Source organism: Canis lupus, chromosome 1 (genome assembly GCF_003254725.2).
Source record: "Canis lupus dingo isolate Sandy chromosome 1, ASM325472v2, whole genome shotgun sequence".
NCBI classification, from domain to species: Eukaryota; Metazoa; Chordata; class Mammalia; order Carnivora; family Canidae; genus Canis; species Canis lupus.
Window position 1 is genome coordinate 75,684,461 of NC_064243.1, and position 25,324 is coordinate 75,709,784.

At 37.5% G+C, this 25,324-nt stretch overlaps 1 protein-coding gene across 5 annotated transcripts in view; it reads left to right on the forward strand.

Annotated features, from left to right (window-relative positions):
- The window catches only part of KIF27 (kinesin family member 27), an 88,787-nt gene that overhangs the window by 57,445 nt on the left and 6,018 nt on the right, over positions 1-25,324 (forward strand). For all 5 annotated transcript variants that reach the window (XM_025423207.3, XM_025423211.3, XM_049116263.1 and 2 more), the window contains 5 exons: positions 3,658-3,834; positions 10,664-10,879; positions 15,486-15,692; positions 18,626-18,824; positions 21,315-21,479. In XM_025423207.3, the coding sequence (XP_025278992.1) occupies positions 3,658-3,834; positions 10,664-10,879; positions 15,486-15,692; positions 18,626-18,824; positions 21,315-21,479 (964 nt within the window). The remainder of the gene's footprint in view (positions 1-3,657; positions 3,835-10,663; positions 10,880-15,485; positions 15,693-18,625; positions 18,825-21,314; positions 21,480-25,324) is intronic.

Below are 25,324 nucleotides of genomic sequence, written 5' to 3' on the forward strand. Positions count from 1 at the left end.
TTTGTCGATTCTATTTAGTGTTTGCAGTTTTCTCTTTGCTCTGATGATTGTCTAAATAGAGGTAAAAGTAGCGAATTCTAAATAAAATCTTTAAGCACTAGACTTACCACTTGAGTGCACATTTTCTAGTATTTCTCCCAAAACTTTTCTGTCATTAAAAAATTACTCTCAGGGGTGCCTGGGTGGCTCATTTGGTTAAGCATCTGTGGCTCAGGTCATATAGTCTCGGGTTCCTGGGATCGAGCCCCACATCAGGCTCCTTGCTCAGTGGGGAGTTTGCTTCTCTATCTGTCCTCCTTACTCATTCTTTCTCTCTTTTTTTTTTTTTTAATTTTTATTTATTTATGATAGTCACACACACAGAGAGAGAGAGGCAGAGACATAGAGGGAGAAGCAGGCTCCATGCACCGGGAGCCCGATGTGGGATTCGATCCCAGGTCTCCAGGATCGCGCCCTGGGCCAAAGGCAGGTGCCAAACTGCTGCGCCACCCAGGGATCCCTCTTTCTCTTTTAGATAAATAAAATCTTGAAAAAAAATTTACTCTCATCCAGAAATGTACTGTATTTTTACTTCAGTAGAAATGGATTTATTTGAAGGTTTTAGAATGTTAACATGAAATCCATGTTCACTTGATTGATATGGGAATAAAGACTGCTTTATTCCCATGGAAACAATAGATTTCTTTTTTTTTTTTTTTGGAAACAATAAATTTCTAAAATCAGAGCCGTCCCATTCCTACATAACCAAATTGTATATGCACCATATATGATGAATTAAAAAAATTTTTGTTTTAGTGTCACATTTGAAAAATGAAATCAAGGGGCACTTGGATGGCTCAGTTAGTTAAGCATCTGACTCTTGATTTTGGCTTAGGTCATGATCTCAGGGTCTTGAGATTGAGCCCTGCATCAGGCTCTGCACTGAGTGTAGAGCCTGCTTGGGATTCTCTCTCCCTCTGCCCCTCCTTTTGTCTCTCTCTCTCTCAAAAAAAAAAAAAAAAAAAAAAAAAAAGACAGAAAGAAAGAAAACCATAAACTGATCACAGAAATAAAATTTTAGTTTTATGTAAATTCAAAATGGCAGTTCTAAAAATCTAACTGAAAGAAAAATAGGCACTTAAAACTTCAATTACACTCAAATACTAACTTATCACCTTAATTCTAAAAAAATTATTTACTCTTTCTTTAATTTTATGTATATCTTAGTAGTAAAATTTAGGACATAAATATATTCCCAGTTATTTATTTTACTGGTGTTTTCGACATTAGTTAAAGTGCTGTCACTGACATTCTGTGCTGCTTGGCAATAACATTTCTGGGCAGAAAGGGTATGTTGGGGAATAGGAGAGGTAGGAATGCATAGAATAATGAGAACTGCTTTTCAAAATGTTAAAGATCTAGATTTTAAAAACAATAATAAAAAGAGCCGGTGGCTCAGTGCTTTAGCGCCGCCTCCAGCGCAGGACGTGATCCTGGAGACCCGGGATCGAGTTCCACGTCGGGCTCCCTGCATGGAGCCTACTTCTCCCTCTGCCTGTGTCTCTGCCTCTCTCTCTGTGTCTCTCATGTATGAATAAATAAAATCTTTTAAAAAAAATTGTCATTTGTTCTTTAAAAAATAATAATAATAAAAAGATTTCCACAGCTGGCACTGTGTTGGGTTAAAAATATTAATAAATAAAAAACAAAGCTTGGTATTTTTTTAATACTTCAAAAAAAACCCACTTTCTAGAATTTGACCCTAAACAAGAACAAAATTATAAGATAATTGGTGTGGGTATCTGAAGAGCTTAGGACATTGATTTGTTCTGAAGCTCCTTTATAAGAAAACATAAAATTGGAAATATGTAATAGGAACCTTTGCTATAAAAAGACAAATCAGGGATCCCTGGGTGGCGCAGCGGTTTGGCGCCTGCCTTTGGCCCAGGGCGCGATCCTAGAGACCCGGGATCGAATCCCACATCGGGCTCCCGGTGCATGGAGCCTGCTTCTCCCTCTGCCTGTGTCTCTGCCTCTCTCTCTCTCTGTGACTATCATGAATAAATAAATAAAATCTTTAAAAAAAAAAAAAAAAAAAAAAAAAAAAAGACAAATCAAGAAATTTTCAGAAAACTTACTAAGATACAGTGAATTATACAAATCATAACCTTTATGTCAAATGCAGAAAAATCCACTCACATTTTTTCCCTAAAAAATATGTATTATATGGACTCCTACCCATCCTCAAAGCACTGCTAAAATATTACTTACTCTGTGAGGCCAGTACTGACATTTCTTCCATTTCCCAGACAGAGCCAATCTCTCCCTCCATTTTTATGGACATGGTACCTAGGAGTTAGGTATATATAGTATTTATTATCAACATATTTTTGGGGTTTCTCTCCTGTCCTGGGAATGGACCTTACAAAAGACCTGTTATTCATCTTTCAGATCCTACTCACAGTCAAGGAGTGTTTGTAGAATATGTTTTAGTTAATTGGTAGACTGTCAGTAGGGTCTCTATATGTGGAGTTTCTAAGGTAGAGCCAGATATAACAAAACTAAAGTATTTCTGTAGTTGCTTTGGGATATCCTTCCTATTCCTTATGATTATAGAGCTACTATTTTAGGTTTCAATATTATTTGGATGGGATAGTGCATATAGGATCATGCTATCTAGGTCTGGATGGAGGACCTAGCTCTGGATCTAGTTTGTATTGGCCACATTGCCTTTTTTTTTCCTCATGCATATTCACTCATTGTTTTAATATAGATTTCTAGGCACCATTTTTATTAATCTGGAGAAGAATTAGAAAATAGTACTGTATTGATTTGTTTTCGTATTATTTGTTGCTTAGCTGGCATTGCTTCATTACTATGTCCACAGTGCAGATGGGTGCTTGGTAAAGTTCATATTCCATTCATATTTTTGTTTTCTTTGTTTCTGGGTGTCCTCAATTCAAGAGAACACTAAGCTGCTTGTTTTAGAAATCTTTCCAGCTCTGTTTATCTTATAATTCCTTGATGTTGACAGGTTAGAGTGTAGAGTATATTTCCATGCTCTTATCATATGTGTCTTCCACTGTGTGTATTCATTTATTCACTTCATTGATAAATTGATGGATTCAGGCATTCATCCAATCATTTAACATTTTATTGAAGGCCAGTCATGGGCTAGGAAGTATACCAGGCACTGGGGATAGAGAGGGAGAGAAGACAGTCTCTGCAGTCCATCAAGGAGCTCAAGCAGCAGAGACAGACTGTAGAGCAGCCAGCAGCGTAAGTGCTGTGATGCAGGCATGCTTGCTCCTCTGCGACAGAGAAAAAGATCCCGAGCATGTTCTCAGAACTGTCTCTTAATATATACATAGAAAATTGTCAGCTCTTTCTCAGTGAGCCTAGAAAATCCCAGGCTCGAACAGATATTGGGGAATACATCTTAATTCCTTATAAAACACAGCAAGGTGTTAACCAGAACCACTTCTTGATGGGTTTTGACAGGAACACTGTCTTAGTATTCTCACTGAGAGTTATTCAGTGTTCACTTAATGTCTTCCAGATGGTTAAAAAATGTTCACTTGAGGTGTTTTAGCCAATCAGAAGTTATGTTATTACCATGTACATCTTATGGCAGAAGAAAAACAAATGATGTAACATTTCTTTGGGATTTTAATATAGAAACTGGACGAGCAAAAGAAATGGTTAGATGAAGAAGTAGAGAAAGTCCTGAACCAACGCCAAGAATTGGAGGAGCTGCAAGAAGACTTAAAGAAGCGAGAGGCCATAGTTTGTAAGAAGGAGGCCCTGTTAAAGGAGAAGAGCCACCTGGAGAATAAGAAGTTGAGATCAAGTCAGGTATTCTCTTTGTTATGCTCTTTGATTGTGGTTGTAAGCCATTGAAACTGGGATTTTTTTTCCTAAGAAGTAAATCATACCACTGTGAAATTAGAAACCAAAAGAGGGATTCCTGGGTGGCTCAGCGGTTTAGCACCTGCCTTTGGCCCAGGGTGCGATCCTGGAGTCTTGGGATCGAGTCCCACGTCGGGCTCCTGGCATGAAGCCTGCTTCTCCCTCCTCCTGTGTCTCTGCCTCTCTCTCTCTCTCTCTCTCTATCATGGATAAATAAATAAATAAATAAATAAATAAATCTTAAAAAAAAAAAAAAAGAAACCAAAAAGAAAACTCTTCTGGTTTTCAATGTATTTTCCATGTTAGTGTTTATTTAATGAGTACGGGTAAAATCTCTTGCAATTTTGAAATCCAGTGTTAAGTGTTCTGCCAAGTATGATTTATTGTTAACTTTTTTGGTATTTTATTTTATTTTATTTTATTTTATTTTTTTAATAATAAATTTATTTTTTATTGGTGTTCAGTTTGCCAACATACAGAATAACACCCAGTGCTCATCCCATCAAGTGCCCCCCTCAGTGCCTGTCACCCATTCACCCCCACCCCCTGACCTCTCCCCTTCCACCACCCCTAGTTCGTTTCCCAGAGTTAGGAGTCTTCATGTTCTGTCTCCCTTTCTGATATTTCCTACCCATTTCTTCTCCCTTCCCTTCTATTCCCTTTCACTATTATTTATATTCCCCAAATGAATGAGACCATGTAATGTTTGTCCTTCTCTGATTGACTTATTTCACTCAGCATAATACCCTCCAGTTCCATCCACGTCGAAGCAAATGGTGGGTATTTGTCGTTTCTAATGGCTGAGTAACATTCCATTGTATACATAAACCACATCTTCTTTATCCATTCATCTTTTTTGGTATTTTAAAAATTATGGTAAAATATACATAAAATTTGCCATTTTAACCATTTTTCAGTATATAATTCAGTGACACTAGTTACATTCACAGTGCTTTTTTGTATTTATTTATTTATTCATTCATTCATTCATTCATTCATTCATTCATGAGAGACAGAGAGAGAGAGGCAGAGACACAGGCAGAGGGAGAAGCAGGCTCCATGCAGGGAGCCTGACGTGGAACTCGATCCCAGGACTCCAGGATCATGCCCTGGGCCAAAGGCAGGCACTAAACTGCTGAGCCACCCAGGGATCCCCACATTCACAGTGTTATACAACTGTCACCCTATTTCCAAAACATTTTATGGACCCAAACACAAAGTCTATAACCATGAACCAAGAGATTCCCCTGGCAACCTCTTTATAAGTGGATATTTAAGAAATAAATTGTACCATTTGATGCTGTGTAGAGAGCATTGGTAATTTGGAAAAATAGACTTAAAAATGATCTATTACTGCTACCCAAAGTTACGTATTTGCAGGGTTCCTCTAGAAGAAAGATTTTATGTAATTAAGATTTGTTCACTTTCAATTTATGACAACTTGGGGACCTTTATAAGAACTTTGGCTGGAGAACTTGGGTTATATGAATCAAAAAACTGATTTTATGAAGGAATTTGTCTCAATTTCAAGTTCTGAAAAGGAATGATTGTGGAGAGAGTAGAAGAACCAGGAGATACTCTTTTGGATGTAGCTATAGATACTTTCAACAATAGCACCAGTAGCATCTGAAAATGAAGCTGGCTTGCCCCAGACATGAAGAGGACTTTCTACCCAGTAGGCCAAAAACAGTTTACACGTTAAGAAAGAGAACAGAGGGGATCAGTGACCTGCTTATTCTGCCTTTCAGCCAGGTCAGTAGGATCTGAGATGATGGTGGTGTGTTCTTAACCTCTCTATTTCAAACATGGAGACCTGTATTTACCTCTGCTCTGTCTTCAATTCCCCAGTCATGTTGAATAGCTATTAGCACTAGGCTGTGGGACACAGGGGTAGGAGCAGCCCCTCCGACCAGCCTAGTTGCTGGTGCTGTATCCAGGTAGCTTGCGCACACTGCCTGTCAGGGTTAAGTTTTAAAAGCGATCTCCCAAAACATGTAAATGACAGCAAAAGAGATGAACAAACTAATATATCAAGTGAGTAAATAGAAAATAAACTGGGACATTTATTATATGCTCTGTATCACCAAAGAATAAAGAGCAAAAAAATAAAAAGGAATGAGGAGGAAAATCTTCCTGAAATAAGTTTATTAGTGATCTAACAACAACAAAATAAATTTTTAAAAATGAAGTTTTCTACTTCCAACAAGATGTAAAATTTAATACCATATTGAAATAAGTAGAGTACAGATAAATGAAACCCCAGCAGAGCAAAGCAAAATTGATTCTTTGAAGATCATTTTAATGAAACAGAAGAGAGATTTGAGACTGTTACATTGCTGGGTTCTTTTCTGAACAAAAGGTGTAAGTAGATTACATTTATTTCAGTGTTTAAGAAATCAAAATTCGGTCCTATGCATTTTGGACAAGGAACATGATATAAAAAAACTATTTTCATACCATTTATGATTTCAACTCAAAGTGAGTCAAAGACCTAAATATGAGGTAAAACTATAAAACTCTTAGAAGAAAACTAAAGTGTAAATCTTTGTTACCTTGGATTAAGCAATGGTTTCTGTGATATTATATCTGAAGCACAAGCAACAGAAGAAACAGATAAATTGGACTTCATCACAGTTAAAAGCATTTGTTATGCAAAGGCCACCATCAAAAAAAGTGGGTTTTGAAAAGACAACCCACAGAATGGAGAAAAATTTTTATAGATCATAAACCTGATAAAGGAATTGTATCTAGAATATATAAAGAAGTCATAACTTAATAATAAAAAGACAACTCAATTAAAAAATGGACAAAAGATTTAATAGACATTTCTCAAATAAGATATACAAATGGCCAATAAACATATGAAATAATGTTCAACATTATTAGCCATCAGGAAAATGCAAATCAAAACATAGATGAGACCCTGCTTTACACTTACTAGGATGGATAGCTGTGGTCAGAAAAAAAGATGAGAAGTGTTGGTGACTATATGAAGGAATTGGAATATTCATACGCTGCTTGTGGGATTGTAAAATGGTGCAGTTGCCTTGGATAACTACGTTGTAGTTCCTCAAAAAGTTAAACACAGAGTTATTGCATGGATAAAGAGAATGGATATTGAACAGATAAAGTGGTATATCCATACTATGGAATATTACTCAGCAAGAGGAAGGAATGAAGTTCTGATCCATGCTACCACATGGATGAACCCCAAAAACATTGTGTTAAGGGAAAGAAGCCAGCCACAAAAGAACACATATTGTCTGGCTCCATTTATATCAATGTGCAGATGAGGCAATTGCATAGAGATAGAAAGTAGAGTAGTGGTTACTGAGGGCTGGGTCAGGGATTGGGGAAGAAATGAAATGATTGCTAGTGCACATGAGGTTTCACTTTGGGGAGCAATGAAAACGTTCTCAAATTGATTATGGTGATGGATGCACAACTGTGCAACTCACAACTGTGAATATACTAAGATCCATCAAATTATATCCTTTAAATAGGCGACTTAAGGGTGCCTGGTTGGCTCTGTTGGTGGAGTATGTGACTCTTGATCTTGGGGTTGTGAGTTTGAGCCCCACATTGGGTATAGAGATAACTTTTAAAAAGTCTCAATCAATCAATCAATCAATAGGTGAACTGCATGTAAATTATCTCTCAGTAAAGCTATTATTAAAAAAAAAAAGCTGTATGGCCATAAAGGGAAAAAAAGATACAAAAGATTACCAAGAAATGTAAAATGGAAGGCAATAGATAAGTGCTTACTAAGCAGGGGGAGGCTGAAATCCAAGTGCCTTGAGAGGATCGTGAAGGAGAGGCTGACTGTAGCATTCGCTTTTTTTTTTTATTTTTAAAATAATAACAGCTTTATGAGAGAATTCACATAGAATAAGAAAAGATGGGACACCTGGGTAGCTTAGTGGTTGAGCGTCTGCCTTTGGCTCAGGTTGTGATCCTGGGGTCTTAGGATCGAGTCTTGCATCAGGCTCTGCATGGGGAGCCTTTTCTATTTCTGCCTCTCTCTGTGTGTTTCTCATGAATAAATAAATAAAATCTTTTAAAAAAAGAATTAAAAAAGACTTAGAGGAGAACCTGAGTGGTTCAGTCCATTAACTGTACAACTCTTGGCTTCCACTCAGGTCATGATTTCATGGTTGTGAGATCCAGCCCCCTCTGGGGCTCTGCACTCAGCACATAGTCTGCCTAGGAGTCTCTCTCCCTCTCCCTTCCTCTCCCCCTGCTCATGTGCATTCTCGCTGTGTCTCTCTCTATACAAATAAATAAAACCTGAAAGAAAAAAAAAAGACTCAGAAACAAAGTGATCCAGATTTTTGGAAGGCAGGACTGAAGCATAAAGATGAAAGCAGGGCATCATCAGGAAACCATCCTTTTCTCACTCTGAGGCTAAACGCTTTATTTTCTGAAGGTTGAACCAGGTACAGCAGAAGGTTGGAGTAAATCAAAATACTCAAAACAGGGAATGAATGAAAGCCTAGTCTACATACAAATCCTGAGATAGCCATTTATTTCCTGAATCCTTATTTAGATCCCCGAATGCTGGCAGCCAGATTTATACTTCCCAGCAGGTCATTGGTGGGTTTTCTGAAACCGTCCCTGAAAAAAAGACCTAAAAACACCCTTGGGCCCCCCAACTAAGTGGCCAGACCCTAGATATATCCTGTTGTGACAAAGCATACCCATCACACAATGTATTACCATTTTCATGCTTGACTCTTAAGTGGGACAGCCATGGCAGGAATGCTACTAATGTGAAAGAGAGAGACCAAGAGAAAAAATGAAGCTCAGAGACATTAGAGATAGGGGAAGGAGCTGAAAAAGCTTCCAAAAACCCTTAATATCCTCAAGGTGCTCAAAGATGATGCTCTCTTTATCGTAAAATGAGAATTAATATGTAAAAGTTTGGAGGATAACGTTGAAGAAATATCCCAGAAAGCAAATAAAAGGATACATAGAAAATAGGAGGAAAAAACTTTAGTTGGCAGATAAATCCAGGAAGTAGAACATCCAAGAAATAGGAATTTCAGGAAGATATAGCAGAAAACGAGAGAGGGGATTATCAGAGGCAACATAAATTTCCCAACACTGAAGATGTGAGACTCTAGATCGAAATAGGTCATCAGGGGCCCAGCAAAATGAGGGCCAAACGCTTGCCATTGAGAAGTTTTGAGTATCTCAAGGAAAAGAAAAGATTCTGAAAGTTACCAATTAGAAGAGATGAGTCCTTTGTAAATCTCAACAATCAGAATGGAATTAGACCTCTCAGTCTTCTTTAGTAGAAACTAAAAGACCCGCAGCAGTCTTCTAACTCAGAAGGAAAGTGATTTCCAAACAAGACTTCTCTTTTGAGCCTAACTCTGAATCAAATATGAAGGCAGAATAAGGACATTTTCAGGTGAAAAAATCTCCACCCTAGCCTGTCTCAGAAAACGACTAAGAGGCTGTGCTTCACAAAAATGAGGGCATCAACTATGAAAAAAGAAGGCTCAGCGTCTTGAAAGTGTGACCAACATGGAAATTCCCAGGATAACACCAAAAGGAAGTTCTAGAACAACTAGTTTGGAGCACATGGATGGAGACTTTGGGATAAATGTTTCTAGAATAAAACAAAAATTTCCTGATGTACGTTTTGGTCAAATGAAAAAAACAGTGTTGAAAGGAATTGTATAGTTCTGTTGGAGAAGAGTTAGTAGGTAGTACCAAAAGTTGTATCCTATGGAAAATGTTTTTTTATACTACTAGGTAATTCAACTATGAATAATATTCACAAAGTCATGTAAACTGATTGATTTAACATAAAACTGCAATATACCTTATATGGGGAGACTCGAGGAGGGGAAGTAGAGGAGGCATGATAGAGCCAGGTCCTTGTCTTCCCCAATAGTCAGTCTGTAGGCAGTATGTGAAATTGGTAATGTTATTTAGAAACATTAACACCAGGAGAAACATCTAGAAAGGTTGAAGATTGTTTCTGGGGAGTGAGACTCAGGTTAAAGGGGATTACTTTAAAAAAATTATAAACCTGTAGTATATATACATACATACTTAGATGCAAAACTTATTTTAAGATTTCTCTTAGGTTAGACCATATCAAGTATCTCCATTACTTTAACTGGTGTGTTTTCTGACCAGAGTGAAATAAGAGTAGAAACAAATTGTATATTTAAACAGCAACAAACCAAATCTCAACCTTTAGGGAAATTACATTATTAGTTACAGGCCATATAACTATGTAACAGACCAAGGAAGAAAAGTTTAATTTAGGAAATAATAAAAAAAAGGAAAAATACTAGCTCTCAAAACCAATATTCTGTAGTCTGGTGTGGGCAAGCAATACTTGGCAGTAAATTCAACATTTGAATCTCCCCACTCCTTTTTTTTTTCTTTTTTGAAAGAGAGAGCATGGGGTAGGGGAGAGGGAGAGAAAGAACCTTAAGCAGGTTCCATGAGCCTCATGCTGGGCTTGATCTCACAACCCTGAGATCATGACTTGGGTCGAAATCAAGAGTCAGTTGTTTAACTGACTGCACCACCCAGGCACTCCTTGAATCTCCTTTTTTTTTTTTTTTTTTTTTTTTTAAGGCATTTAACTTAAGATTAAAAAAAAAACCAAAATCACCCCCACAAGGGAAAACAATAATGTGGAAGCTAAAAATAAATATATTCAGTTAGTAATTTTCCCTATTTTTAAAATTTATATGCAGTCTGGCTTTTGAGTAACTGTTTTTGGGGTGTTTGGTTGATTGTGTCTTTCTAGATCTTAAACACAGATAGTTTGAAAATATCAACTCGCCTGAACTTGCTGGATCAAGAGTTGTGTGAAAAGAATGCCGAGCTTCAACACAGCACAGCTGAGGAGAAAATAAAGATTGCAGAACAAGTCCAAGCCCTCCAGAAAGAAAAGGATCAGCTACAGAGACGAAGAAATAGTGTGGATGAGAAACTTAAAAATGGTAGTGTGTTAACACCTGAAGTAAGTCAGTATTCTTTAGAACTGGAAGTACTCTATGATGGGTCACTGGGATGATTTCTTCTGTCCTTGTTAACTAAAACATAAAAATGAGAACTCTGGTAAACTTTGTTTCCTTGAGACTGTCAGATATAATGAGTTTACCTGGCTCCTATTAAGTGCCACAGTCCATGCTTACCTAGAAACTGTGTTATCCTCACACGGGAGTCTATGAACGTTGCCAGGGCCTGGGAAACTAACCCTAACCTCGAGTAGGGCCCTAACCCTAACCCTTAATCCTAACCCTAACTCCTAACCCCCTCTCAGCCGGGGTTTCTTATGTGACCTCACAGAACACATAATGATTCGAAGGACTCTTTTTCCTCAGTTCTACCAAAGAGAGCACCTACCTTCTCTCTCTACTTCTTTCTTGACTGATACTAGGTCATCTGTTACAGACTATGGATGGCCAGGGCATTCAAGGTTAATTCTTTCAGAGACGCCCAACCTTCGAGAGCATGTTCCAGCCAAGCAGATGCGTGGAATTCAAATCCCAATAAAAATACCTCTGAATATGAGTTCATTTAGAGGAGCATATGACTCCTCTCACCTTTACTTTTTAAAACTATGTAAAAGATAGTACATTTATTAGCTGCCAGATTGTCTCAGACTTTGTCTTTTGTCAAAATTCTACATCAGTTGGCAATGGTGCTCATCACTTATTTTATCAGACAAGTCTGAATTTTTGAGCATGAATTTTCTCTGGAAATGTTTATTGTCGATGTCCTGTCATGACCAAAGCAAGAGAAAATTGCTAAGAGAAAGTGAGTAGCTGGAAATCATGCACCTTGCTGAATCTTGGATAGTTTTAGATTGGAGAAGAAGTTAAGGAGGCTGGTTAAGAGGAACAGGAGCAAGAATCTCATAAAATTAGACTGTTGTGTCCTGCACGGTTGAAGGGAATTGAAAACTAACTTGATTGGGGGTGGCATAATAAGCCTCACTGCCCCGTTGTAGGGTCTGCATAGCTGTGCAGAGGATCACAGAATCAGGCTGTCCTCCTGAGGGTGTTGAATTGGAAACTGGCCTTGTATATTTGAAGGTATGAGAGCCCAAGATACCACAAAATATGAGTTTTTGAGGAATTCCTGCCTGCCCAGGACTGTTACTAGATCCCATGGAATAAATAAATAAATAAATAAATAAATAAATAAATAAATAGCATTATGCTTCTTTTGAAAAATTCATATTCTCTCTGGGGATAAGAGATATAAGAAAACTCTAAACATAAAAAAAAGCAAGATATAATAATGTAATAAAACCATACTTGTTACATTATTTATGCAAAACAATGCAATGGTCATTTGGGGGGAAGACTCATCAAGGCAGCTTTGGTGGATTGGAATCTTGGGCGCAATTATGAAAACCATAATATTGGTAGAAGAAAGAAGGCGTCTGTAAGGTAGAACACCATTAAATAAGGTACAGAGAAGGGCATGAACAAATTATGTTTGCAGAAGGGTAGAGGCCCCATTATCCTCATCCAGAAATACATTTCTCTTTCATGTGGAATTCTGTAACCAAAATTCACTCTGTAGGGTTTGTGGTGAAAAATACAGCATCATGCATAATACCTGTTTAGCAGCCAGTATGGATTGGTTCGAGGGAATTGTGAGCCTCCTGCAGTTGGTGGGGTTCCATTAGCCATGTGAGCCTCTGCAGACTTCTTCCACAAAGTTGGTTCTTCTCAGTGTCACTCAGAGTGGGCTCTACTCTCACCACTGTCTTAATGTCAGGATTACTATTACCAGATAGATCTGCCAATCGTGGATGATTGGGAACATGAGATTCTGTTGTGACGCAAGACATCAATAAAATCTAGGTGGAATAGTTTGCTATTTTGATCTCTTTAAACCAGTTTAGGATTATTTTCTCTTTCCACAATAAATCAGAATCATTTTTATAATTGTACTCCTTAACAGGAAGTGATAGATTTTAGATTACTATATGAGTACAAGATTACCCAACAATTTAATATAGACAGATACTTTCTGTTTTGGGTAAACTCTAGAAACAAATTTAAAAAAATAGTTCCAACCCCATTTTTCTAATAATGTAGAGCAGTTCAATAAGTGGGATATAGGAAGAAAACATAAGAACTATTATATCTATGTTTATTTCATCTTTTACACTTTGAATTTCATGTTTTATTGTTAGAATGTGCATATAGTATATGGAGAAATATACAAATATGCAATGAATACTTAAAAGTTTTCTCTTTATTTGTTCCTGTTTTTTTGTTTTATTAATAGGGATGTGCGATCTAAACTGTTTGGAGACCACTGCTTTAAGTGGTCATTTAAGTCCTTGCTGCTCTCAGTGTTGTCTCTGGATCAACAGCAGCCTCACCTGGGAGCCTGTTAGAAATGCAGAGCCTCCCCACGCAGGCCTGCTGAATTAGAAATCTGCATTTTAACAAGATCCCTGGTGCATTTGTAAAAAGCAGTGCTCTCTGATAGAGCATAGTCAACTCTTGATAATATATTGTTTGCATTATGGCAGATTTTTCATCCTGGGTCAGTTTTTCATTGACATTCATCTTGCCACACCTATTGCTGGCTAGAGAGAAGCATGAATATTTACATGCTGTAGCCTCACTGGAGTGGGCCATCCTCAGATTCTGGAGTCATACTGTCTTAGACATATGTCAGGACTTCCCTAACTTAGGTCCAAAACTATAGAAACTCAATTTGTTCCAAATTGTTCTCAGACATATATAAAGGCAAACACTTTCCACATTTTTGGTAAAATATCATAGTATGCATTATTCAGAAAGTCAGGTATGTTCTTTGAATAAATCATTTTATTTTCTGGTTCTTCTTATCCATTCATTGATGCAGCTTTCAGGACTTAGGTTTGTTTTTCTTAAAAAGGTGCATCTTATTTTCTTCTCAACAGAGTGATTATCAAATCATCAAATTCTTGATGGTTAGAAATTGCCCAGAGGAACAAAATGGTTGTTGAATATTTTTTTCAAAATGGTTCTTTCTGGATATTTTTATAAAATGGCTTTTAAAACCATTTAAAACCATTTTTAAACCATTTAAAACCAATGGCTTTACTCAACCTCCCACTGGAATAGGTTATCACATACTTTTTCCCTGAATTCCAGAAAAGGAGTTCAGCAAGTCACTCTATTCTTTAGGTAGATCAGAAGTATTCACATTATTTTCCTATGAAGTACTGGGGGAAGGAGTGGAGAGAAATATTTGGGTCATATAATCAGACATGTGAAAGTATTTTTTTCTCCTTTTCCCTCATTAACTCATTCAGCAGATACTTAGTAGAAACTGTGATATGTACTGTGCTAGGCAATAAGGACATGGGTATAGACAAGATGGTCTGCCTTCAAGGAACCTAAGTTTTTGGTAACCTCCACCATACATACAGATATACAGAAATATCTAACCAAGTCTGAAATAATTTCTTACCAGAAATTTGAACACCCTCTGCCCCCAATAAGACATTGTTTGGTTAGTTCAGAGAACTTCTAGGTTTTCTGACAGGGATTCATCAGGGTTTTTTCCCCCCTACAAAGGAGATCTTCCTAGCTTATGAAAAAAATGCTATACTGTTGCTATTTTTAATGCCTTTGCTCTGTAGTGACATCTTACAGAAAGTTTATGAAATGTTTTATGTCCTTAAATCCTCACTTTTTTTTTCAAGATTGTATTTATTTATTTGAGAGAGAGAGAGAGCACAAGTGGGGTGGAGGGCCAGAGGGAGAGGGAGAAGCAGACTCCCTGCTGAGCAGGGAGTCTGGTGTGGGGCTTGATCTAGGACCCTGGGATCATGACCTGAGCTGAAGGCAGACACACCTAACCAACTGAACTACCCAGGTGCCCTCTCCCTGCTTTTTTTTTTTTTATGTCATACTCTTTTCTCCCTAGAGACTCTCTTCTGATGACTAATTCCTTTTTTTTTTAAGATTTTATTTTATATTTATTTATTTATGAGGGACAGAGAGAGAGAGGCAGAGATATAGGCAGAGAGAGAAGCAGACTCCATGCAGGGAGCCTAATGCGGGACTCAATTCCAGGACTGCAGGATCACACCCTGAGCCAAAGGTAGATGTTCAACCGCTGAGCCACCCAGGCGTCCCTGATAACTAGTTCCTAATAATTATTCTAAATCTGTTTCTTCTTTCCCTCCTGGCAGTATATCACTTTGATAGATCCTTGAAGGGATAGCAAAGAGTCTCCAGATCTCTGTGACACATAATATGCACTAAGAGCTGTGGAGGGAGATACATGGCAATAGTGCTGGTCCTGGAGGAGTGAGGCTTTGTTCAAGTATATTCCTTGGTTATCGGCATTTGCTCCATGACCTTGAGACATTTCATACACAAGGTTTACTGCGAGGATTCTATGATTGTATGTTTTATATATGTGTGTGTACACATATTGCACTGTGTAGCATGGCAAGCACTCAGTAAACATTTTTCTTAATATTTAATAGACAAATGGTAACTGTGCCCATTAGATTCAAGAAAACATAGTGAGATCTTAGTGTATGACAAAGTCCAAGTTACATTATTTCATTTAAAATGAGTGATTTCTGTTATATCTAGGAGGAACATGTTCTTTTCCAACTTGAAGAAGCGATTGAAGCTTTGGAAGCTGCAATTGAATACAAGAATGAAAGCATCCAGAGTCGCCAGAACTCGCTCAGAGCTTCGTTCCAAAACCTCTCTCATAGTGAAGCAAATGTCTTAGAAAAACTAATTTGCCTGCGTCCTGTTGAGATTAGAGCTATTCTTTTCAGATATTTCAATAAGGTTTGTTTCTTAGAAGGATTTTCTTATATGGGGGGAGAGGGGTCAAGATGCTTATATATCTCACATTTAAGAAATTGAAAGTCCTAAAAATTTGATAGTGCAACTACAGATTTAAGCATGATTTCTCCATACAATACTGAATGTGGTCATCTGGAAGCTGTGTGCTTATCCCAAGTATGTAGGCCTGACTTTGGGAGGCTCTTAAAGTTGGAAGGGCCTTTGAAAGAAAGGCTTTCTCAAATAGTTTTAAAAACTAAAAATTCAAGTTATATTCCTCAGTCACTGTTTCTTGGATATTTTCTAGATTTGCTTGTTGTTACTCAGCATTCATGAAAAATCAAGGGCCCTCCAAGTTTCGGCTCCCTTTCTTTCATTGCTATAGGGTAGGGGTACCTGTACTTTATCATCATACCTATGAATTGAAATGAAGATGAAGTGTTACATCAATGACAAAGATAATAATAGATTTTAGCATTAACCTGAATAATAATTTCTTCTCTTAAGGTATATATTGTGAAGTGTTAAGCAAATAGTAACTCTTTTTCTCTGAAAGGTATCTTCAGTTTAAGGGAATATCAGACAGTTAGTGAAAATAAAACACTGGACTTTTAAAATAAAGTTCTAGTTCTGTTAGACAAGTGACATAAAGATGAAAAAATTAATGGAAATATTATACACAGCCCTCCTCTAGGATAATGACTATCAGTAGCTACTGACAGTAATAGTAGTAGTAGTGGTAGTAAGCTATTATTATTCATAAGAATGCATCCTATCACTGCATGAGTGGAGGGCAGAAAAATGGTGCAGTGCTGTCTGAAGCTTTGACATAGAGAATTCTTTTCTGGTATTTTTAGAGAAAGGGTTCTTAACTCAAAGCACCCAGGCCATGGTGAGTGGATTTTCTGACCCTGGGTACCCTTCATAGAAATGAGTAGTTTTCTAGAGAGAAGGTCACTACATTAGCAAATTCTGTGACACATACATTGCAGTATATTCACTTCGTAGCAGTGCAGAGAAGAACCCACTGGACTAAATAAATGCATAATCCATATCTGGGGGCATCACAATGCCAGATTTCAGGTTGTACTACAAAGCTGTGGTCATCAAGACAGTGTGGTACTGGCACAAAAACAGACACATAGATCAATGGAACAGAATAGAGAATCCAGAAGTGGACCCTGAACTTTATGGGCAACTAATATTCGATAAAGGAGGAAAGACTATCCATTGGAAGAAAGACAGTCTCTTCAATAAATGGTGCTGGGAAAATTGGACATCCACATGCAGAAGAATGAAACTAGACCACTCTCTTGCACCAGACACAAAGATAAACTCAAAATGGATGAAAGATCTAAATGTGAGACAAGAGTCCATCAGAATCCTAGAGGAGAACACAGGCAACACCCTTTTTGAACTCGGCCACAGTAACTTCTTGCAAGATACATCCACGAAGGCAAAAGAAACAAAAGCAAAAATGAACTATTGGGACTTCATCAAGATAAGAAGCTTTTGCACAGCAAAGGATACAGTCAACAAAACTCAAAGACAACCTACAGAATGGGAGAAGATATTTGCAAATGACATATCAGATAAAGGGCTAGTTTCCAAGATCTATAAAGAACTTATCAAACTCAACACCAAAGAAACAAACAATCCAATCATGAAATGGGCAAAAGACATGAACAGAAATCTCACAGAGGAAGACATAGACATGGCCAACATGCACATGAGAAAATGCTCTGCATCACTTGCCATCAGGGAAATACAAATCAAAACCACAATGAGATACCACCTCACACCAGTGAGAATGGGGAAAATTAACAAGGCAGGAAACAACAAATGTTGGAGAGGATGCGGAGAAAAGGGAACCCTCATACACTGTTGGTGGGAATGTGAACTGGTGCAGCCACTGTGGAAAACTGTGTGGAGGTTCCTCAAACAGTTAAAAATATACCTGCCCTACGACCCAGCAATTGCACTGTTGGGGATTTACCCCAAAGATACAAATGCAATGAAACGCCGGGACACCTGCACCCCGATGTTTATAGCAGCAATGGCCACGATAGCCAAACTGTGGAAGGAGCCTCGGTGTCCAACGAAAGATGAATGGATAAAGAAGATGTGGTTTATGTATGCAATGGAATATTACTCAGCTATTAGAAATGACAAATATCCACCATTTGCTTCAACGTGGATGGAACTGGAGGGTATTATGCTGAGTGAAGTAAGCCAGTCGGAGAAGGACAAACATTATATGTTCTCATTCATTTGGGGAATATAAATAGTAGTGAAAGGGAATATAAGGGAAGGGGGAAGAAATGTGTGGGAAATATCAGAAAGGGAGACAGAACGTAAAGACTGCTAACTCTGGGAAACGAACTAGGGGTGGTGGAAGGGGAGGAGGGCGGGGGGTGGGAGTGAATGGGTGACGGGCACTGGGGGTTATTCTGTATGTTAGTAAATTGAACACCAATAAAAAATAAATTTAAAAAAATAAAAAAAAATAAATGCATAATCTGAGACTGAATTCTGTGTTTATAGTTTTAAAAATTCTGTTACTTATTTACAACATCCATGTTGGAGTTAAAACTGGGAGTTATCTAGATGTTACCAGAGTCTTTAGGTTCCCATTCTCTTCTTAGACTAGAGAAATAGAATTATATATAGGATTATAAATGTAAATTGCAGCGACCATGTCTGAGAGATGATGGAGGGGTGATAGAACAACATTATATTTAAAATGAAGTTGTTACCAATTCAGAATCCTAATAAACTAAAAAGGCTGTTAGGTTATTTTGTCAGGTACGTCACAAAGCATTTGCTTATTTACACCATGGTGACTAAGGAGATTCTTCATGCAGTCTAAGAGAAGTGGATGATTACATTTGGCTATCTAAGACACACTTAAAAGATAAAAAAAATGTCTTTGCTAGGTGGTCAATTTGCGAGAAACCGAACGGAAGCTACAGTTACAGAATGAAGAAAGTAAAATGAAGGTTCTGGAACGGGATAATATGGTTTGTGAATTGGAATCTGCCCTGGAATCTCTGAAATTGCAATGTGACCGGAGACTGACCCTCCAGCAAAAGGAACATGAGCAGAAAATGCAGCTGCTGTTACATCATTTTCAAGGTACCTGCCCCTTCTGGTCAGCTGTGGAGGGGCTGGGACAGGAGGACAGGACAGAATTTGATTGCAGAAAAGTCTAACATGAATAAATAGTTACTACTTTCATTTGTTTTTGTGCTTTACATGTTTAGGTTACCACATGTGGGGTTGGTTGACTTTGACGGAGGGCTTTTCGTTCTTGAAATGCCATCCCTCTGCCTGTCCCCAGTGCCACACATCCCCCTGTTTGTCGTCGGCCCGTTTTTTATGTACAAAAGTGGGATTTCTGGCTTCATGGCGTATGGTTGAAAAGTTTCTACCTCCCAAGGACATAGTACTTTGATATTTAAGTTACTCTCCCTTCACATAACTAAAGTGATCGGCTCTGTCAGATTTCTAGTTCAAGTTCTTGTTATAATTTTCAGTCGATTGTCAATTTTATGCATTAAGGTTATGTCTTAGGTCAAAATTAGTCTACCGTCTATGGACACATACTGTATCAGTATACAGTAGTTCAATGTGGAAAGAGCTATCACAGCAGTTGGTCTTCATGTTACCTGGGCATTTGGCCAGTACGCAGAGTTGCTATGGCAACAGAATCATTGCCCACCGGTACTGGTGATGCTTTGGTCCAGGCTGCTTAGCTGCTTAGTCTTGATTCTTGTGAATCTATAGCTGGAGAAACAACCTGAGTAAGCAGAAAATTGGAAAATATATAAATTTGAGTGTTGAGGCAATTTACCTCTAAGTTAATTCTATAACCAGTTTAGCAACCAGTTGCCTGATGACAGGATTTCCTGACAGGATCCTATACATCACTTCATTCAAACATGCTCTCCTTTCCTTATTTATAGTTCTGTCTTACATCTCTATAAAGTAATATTTTAATATAATTTTTCATGTATTTTTTGAGTAATTGACATCGTACCACAAAAGCTCATGCTACAGCCAAATGAGAACATTTTAAAAATCATTTTTATTGCTGGGATAAGTTTTTCATAACAAAGTTGCAGCTAAAAATGATAATTTATGAATTTTCTAATTTCACTTGAATATGTTATATAAAATTCTGTTGACATATATGATATTCTTTATGGGGATTCTGATTTATGGTGTTATTTAAGTATTTTTTATTTATTTATTTTAAAAATATTTGTTAGAGAGTGAGTGTGTGGTGGAAAGGCACAGAGAGAGAGGGAGAGAGAAAGAATCTCAAGAAGACTCCCCACTGAGCGCAGAGCCTGCTTCAGGGCTCAATCCCATGACCCTGAGATCATGACCTGAGCCAAGATCAAGAGCCTGATGCTCAACTGACTGAGCCATCCAGGCTCCCTTTAAAGTATTTTTAAATATGAGATAATGGGTTAATTTATTTTTTTAATTTTTAAAAAAATTTTAATGGGTTAATTTAAACTCTCCAATATACTTAGATAAAATTTTCAAAACAGCCAGTTACAGCAAAAGACCATTAAAACCAGTAGGATCATTTTACAAATTTACCAATAAGAAAGAGTATCTGAGAGTAGTATTTTTAGAAGGTCAATTAACGAGGTTTTATTGGTTCTAACACCTACCCAGTAGGGATAGTTTCAGACATTCATAAATATTAGTTAGAAGCTCTAAGTTATATTGTAGCATAAACTACAACTTATGCTATTTCCCCTCTTTTTATATGGTGTTTTCTTTTGTAATCTCCCTCTTTTGACAGGTTTTTGGTTTTTAGGGTCTTTTGGCTATAGATTTCTTGGGCCTATAAGCCTGAGCCTATGACTTTCCATATATCCACAGTTCCCGGTAGGAACTTTTTATTTTTTTTAAAAAAGATTTTATTTATTTATTTGACAAAGAGAGAAGGAGAAGCAGGCTCCCTCTTCATCAGGTGATGAACAGGGAACCCAAAGTGGGGCTTGATCTCAGGACTCCGGGATCATGACCTGAGCCAAAGGCAGATGCTTAACTGACTGAGCCACCCAGGAGCTCCCTTAAATAAAGATATCAATGCACCCAATGGACAGAGTTCCAAAAGTGAATTTTTTTTATAGAAAACACATTATTTCTGCTGTTCTAAGGATAAATCTAGTTAGTGCTCCTCAAAAAGTTTATTTATTTATATTTTTAAAAGATTTTATTTATTTATTCATGAGAGACACAGGGAGAAAGAGAGAGGCAGAGACACAGGCAGAGGGAGAAGCAGGCTCCATGCAGGGAGCCCAATGTGGGACTCGATCCTGGGTTTCTAGGATCAGGCCCTGGGCTGAAGGTGGTGCTAAACTGCTGAGCCACTTGGGCTGCCCTCAAAAATTGTTTATGAATCAATCATGAAGATGCGGTAGTTGGCAGCGGGAAGGGTGGAGAAGGTGACTCAGGGCAGAAGAATCCAAACTGTAGCTGAAAACAAATCCATGTAGGTACATGTAACATACATCTGACCCTTTAAATATAGTCTGGAGACTGGGCTAGAACATAATTTTTGGTCCTTTAAACTGATTTTAAATGTAAATCTCTGTTTCATAGAGCAAGATGGAGAAGGACTTATAGAAAAATTAAGAGCATATGAAGATAAAATCCAGCAACTGGAAAAAGATCTTTATTTTTATAAGAAGACCAGCAGAGATCTTAAGAAGAAACTTAAGGAATTGATAGGGGAAGCAGTTCGACGGCAATTAGTACCATCTGAACGTAAGACCTTTAGTGTTAACCTGTCATGCTAATAGGATATGTATATCTAGTATTTGGTGAAGTTGTGCCTCACTTATAGTTTAGCCTTTCCCAATTGACTGGGTTATTTAGAATTAGATATTAAACTCATATTTGTCTCTATAAACAAAAATAGTTATCTCGTTCTAATCATCAGGGAAATGCAAATCAAAATCACAGTATGATATCACCTCACACCTGTCAGAATGGCTAAAACCAGCAACACAAGAAACAACACATGTTGGCATGGATGTGGAGAAAGGAACCCTTGTGTGCTATTGGTGGGAATCCAAACCCAAAGAATATGAAAACACTAATTTGAAAAGATATAAGCACCCCTGTGTTTATTGCAGCATTGTTTACAATAGCCAAATTATGGAATCAACCCAAGTATCTGATATATGAATGTATAAAGAAGATGTGGTATATACTTTTAATGGAATATTCATTCAGCCATAAAAAGAATGAAACCTTGCCTTTTGCAAGGACATGGATAGATCTAGAGGGGATAATGCTAGGTGAAGTAAGTCAGAGAAGGATAAATACGAAATGATCTCACACCTATATGGAATGTAAGAAACAGAACAAATGTTTTGATTTGGTTACTTAGAGTTAGATATTGAACTTGTATTTGTTTCTATAAATAAAAATAATTGTCTGCCTGACAACTGTCTGCTTCAGCCTAAAACACGACAAAACTAAACTGGAAAGTGCCATGATTAAAATATACCCTCTTTAAGTCTGCCTATTAGAGAAGAATCAATACTTCTAACATAATATATTTTATATTTTATTAAAGAATTACTCTTTCTTTAGAGAAAGTATTCTTTTACCAAGTTAGGTATGGCTTATGCAAAGCTGACTTTACAACCTGTTAGGAACATAGACCTATTTTGTACCTAATAAAGAAGACCATTTAAGATGGGTACAACAAGACTGTAAAGAAACCAGTAAAAACTTTATGTATGCATAATGAAAAGATACATGCTGAGTATAGAATGTAAGCAGGACTAACATAGCTTTAAAGTTTAAAACAGTAATATCTTAGAAAAGTAGTTCTAATGCTGCCTTATACTTAGGATATTTATAAAATAGACATTTTTACAAGTAGTTCTTTTTCTTTAAGATTTTATTTATTTATTCATGAGAGACATAGAGAAAGAGAGGCAGAGACATAGGCAGAGGGAGGAGAAGCAGGCTCAATGCGAACATCCCAATGCGGGTCAATCCTGGGACTCGGATCATGTCCTGAGCCTAAGTTAGACGCTTAACCACTGAGCCACCCTGGCGCCCCTCACAAGTAGTTCTATTTAACCCAAGGTAGGTTAGTGTCTGCTAATGTCATTTTTAGAAAAGAGAATTGAAACTTAGGTCAAGTAACTTATAAACATAACGGTAATTAGAACATGGTCTAAGGTCCTTCATCTTATGATTTCTGGTTTAATACTCTAGGATAACAGTTGTTTTAGGCCAGAGATGTGATACAAACATACAGATCCTGCCAGAGACACTAAGCTTTCTGATTTTCAGTGTAGTAATGCAGAGGTACTAATGTAATTAAAACACTTAATTGGAATATTGCCTGCACTGTATAGCTTGAACCTTTTCCTTGAAACATGACTTAACAAAAAATTAAAATGTACACAGGCATTAAGTAGCAAACAGGACAATCAGCAACAGAACAAACTGAACATTTTAGCTTTAAAAACATCCACTTTCAAACTTGAGACATCCGAAATTAGATATCTAGTGTTTAGATGGCCCATGTTTATAGTATGAATCAATCTCTTAAAATGCCATTGTGGTAGGGTGTTAGGTTTAATATCTCATCCTGCTCTTTAATGAGACAAATGCAAAAAACTTTGAAAAAGTTAAGTAATCTTGGAGTTATGTAAAGTGATGACATGTCTGACCAACTTATTTGGGAATCTAGTCTTGTTTTGTTTTTAAGTAAAGTCTACTCCCAACGTGGGCCTTGAACTCATGACCCCGAGATCAAGTTGCATGCTCTACTGACTAAGCCAGCCAGGCACCCCAGGCAATCTAGTCTTGATACTAATGTTGAAGATATTTCAGCTACCTTGCTGTTCCACCTAGAAGCATCTGTAAAAAATAATAGTCATTGTAGAAAATTTTGAAAATATAGAAAAAGAACTGGAAAAAGTCACCCATAATTCTACCCACCACTGTTAACATTTAGCATAATTCTTTTCAGTCTTGTCCCCATGCTTTAAAAAAATTACATGGAATCATATTGGAGATACAGCTTGTTCTATATATATACTATCTCAAAATGCTACTCTAATATAATGACATTTAACAAGGTTTGTTTGAATTACAAATATAGCAATTATATCAAATTCTGAGTTCCTAAAAAGAATTACTCACATTAAGATTAGTGATCTTAATAGTTAACTCTCTTGGTATTCAGTTCATTGGTTTTTGATAATAGTCTTTTCATTGTCTGCATACCACACTTCTATTTATCTTGAGTATTTTTAGCATTTTCAAATGCAGAAAGATTCATCTTTGGACTAAAATATCTTGGTAACCTCTTAGTCATGCCTCTGATATAGTGTATCTGTTTTCTAACAAATACATTAGGATGTGAGGATAAAATCAGTTTATATGGACATGCAGTCTGTGTACTTATTTTAGTATTTAAAACTAAACAAAAAACTTAACTTAACAAAAAATTAAAATGTACACAGGCATTAAGTAGCAAACAGGACAGTATCCTTGTATCAGTTTAAATCACTATAAAATTCTGTGTGAGGATGCTTGAGTCAGAAGAGTGAGGATTGGAATCCTAACTTCTTTTCCTTGCTCTGTGACCTCAGGTGAACTACTCTTTCTCTGGTTTGTTCTTTAGTGGTAAAATTCTGGAAGAGGGAAACTTTCCACTGTGAAATATCCAAGTCGGGTAGAGCATTAGCTTCTCCAGTGAGCCCATCTCTGCTCTTTCACATTTGAGCTTTAAAAAATAAGATGCTTGGTGGTTCCCTTCCCCAGATACTGGGACCTGAACCTCAGTTTTTATTTATTTATTTAAAAACATTTTTTAAAAGATTATATTTATTTATTCATTCATGAGAAACACACAGAGAGAGAGAGAGAGAGAGAGAGAGGCAGAGGGAGAAGGAGGCTCCATGCAGGGAGCCTGATGTGGGACTCAGTCCTGGGTCTCCAGGATCATGCCCTGGGCTGAAGGCGGCGCTAAACTGCTGAGCCACCTGGGCTTCCTGAGCCTCAGTTTTTTTTTTTTTTTAAGATTTATTATTTATTTATTTATTTATTTATTTATTCATTCATTCATTCATTCATTCATTCATGAGAGAGGCAGAGACACAGGAGGAGGGAAAAGCAGGCTCCATGCCGAGAACCTGACGTGGGACTCGATCCCGGGACTCGATCCCGGGACTCCAGGATTGCGCCCTGGGCCAAAGGCAGGTGCTAAACCGCTGAGCCACCCAGGGATCCCCTGGAGCCTCAGTTTTTAAAAGCTTCCTGGTGACTAATGTGTGGCAGTTAGGGAACCACCGTCAATGGTCAACTTTGTGAATATCTGCCAGTTCCATGAGAGGATCTATGTCATTTGTTAGCTCAAGTGGTTGGTTTGTGAGAGTATTTTAAAAATTAGGAAATCAGTTATGCTTCCAACCACGGGTCACAAGCCTTCAGTAGCCAGGGAGCCAAAGCAAGCAGTAGATAATGTAGCAGTTGTCTAAACGGGCAGGGGCAGCTCTGCTCCAGCTGCTGTTGCTAGTTGTCAGTTCTTGTTTTGTCTAGAAAAGATGGAAATCTGTATTTTTATATGAAACTTTCCA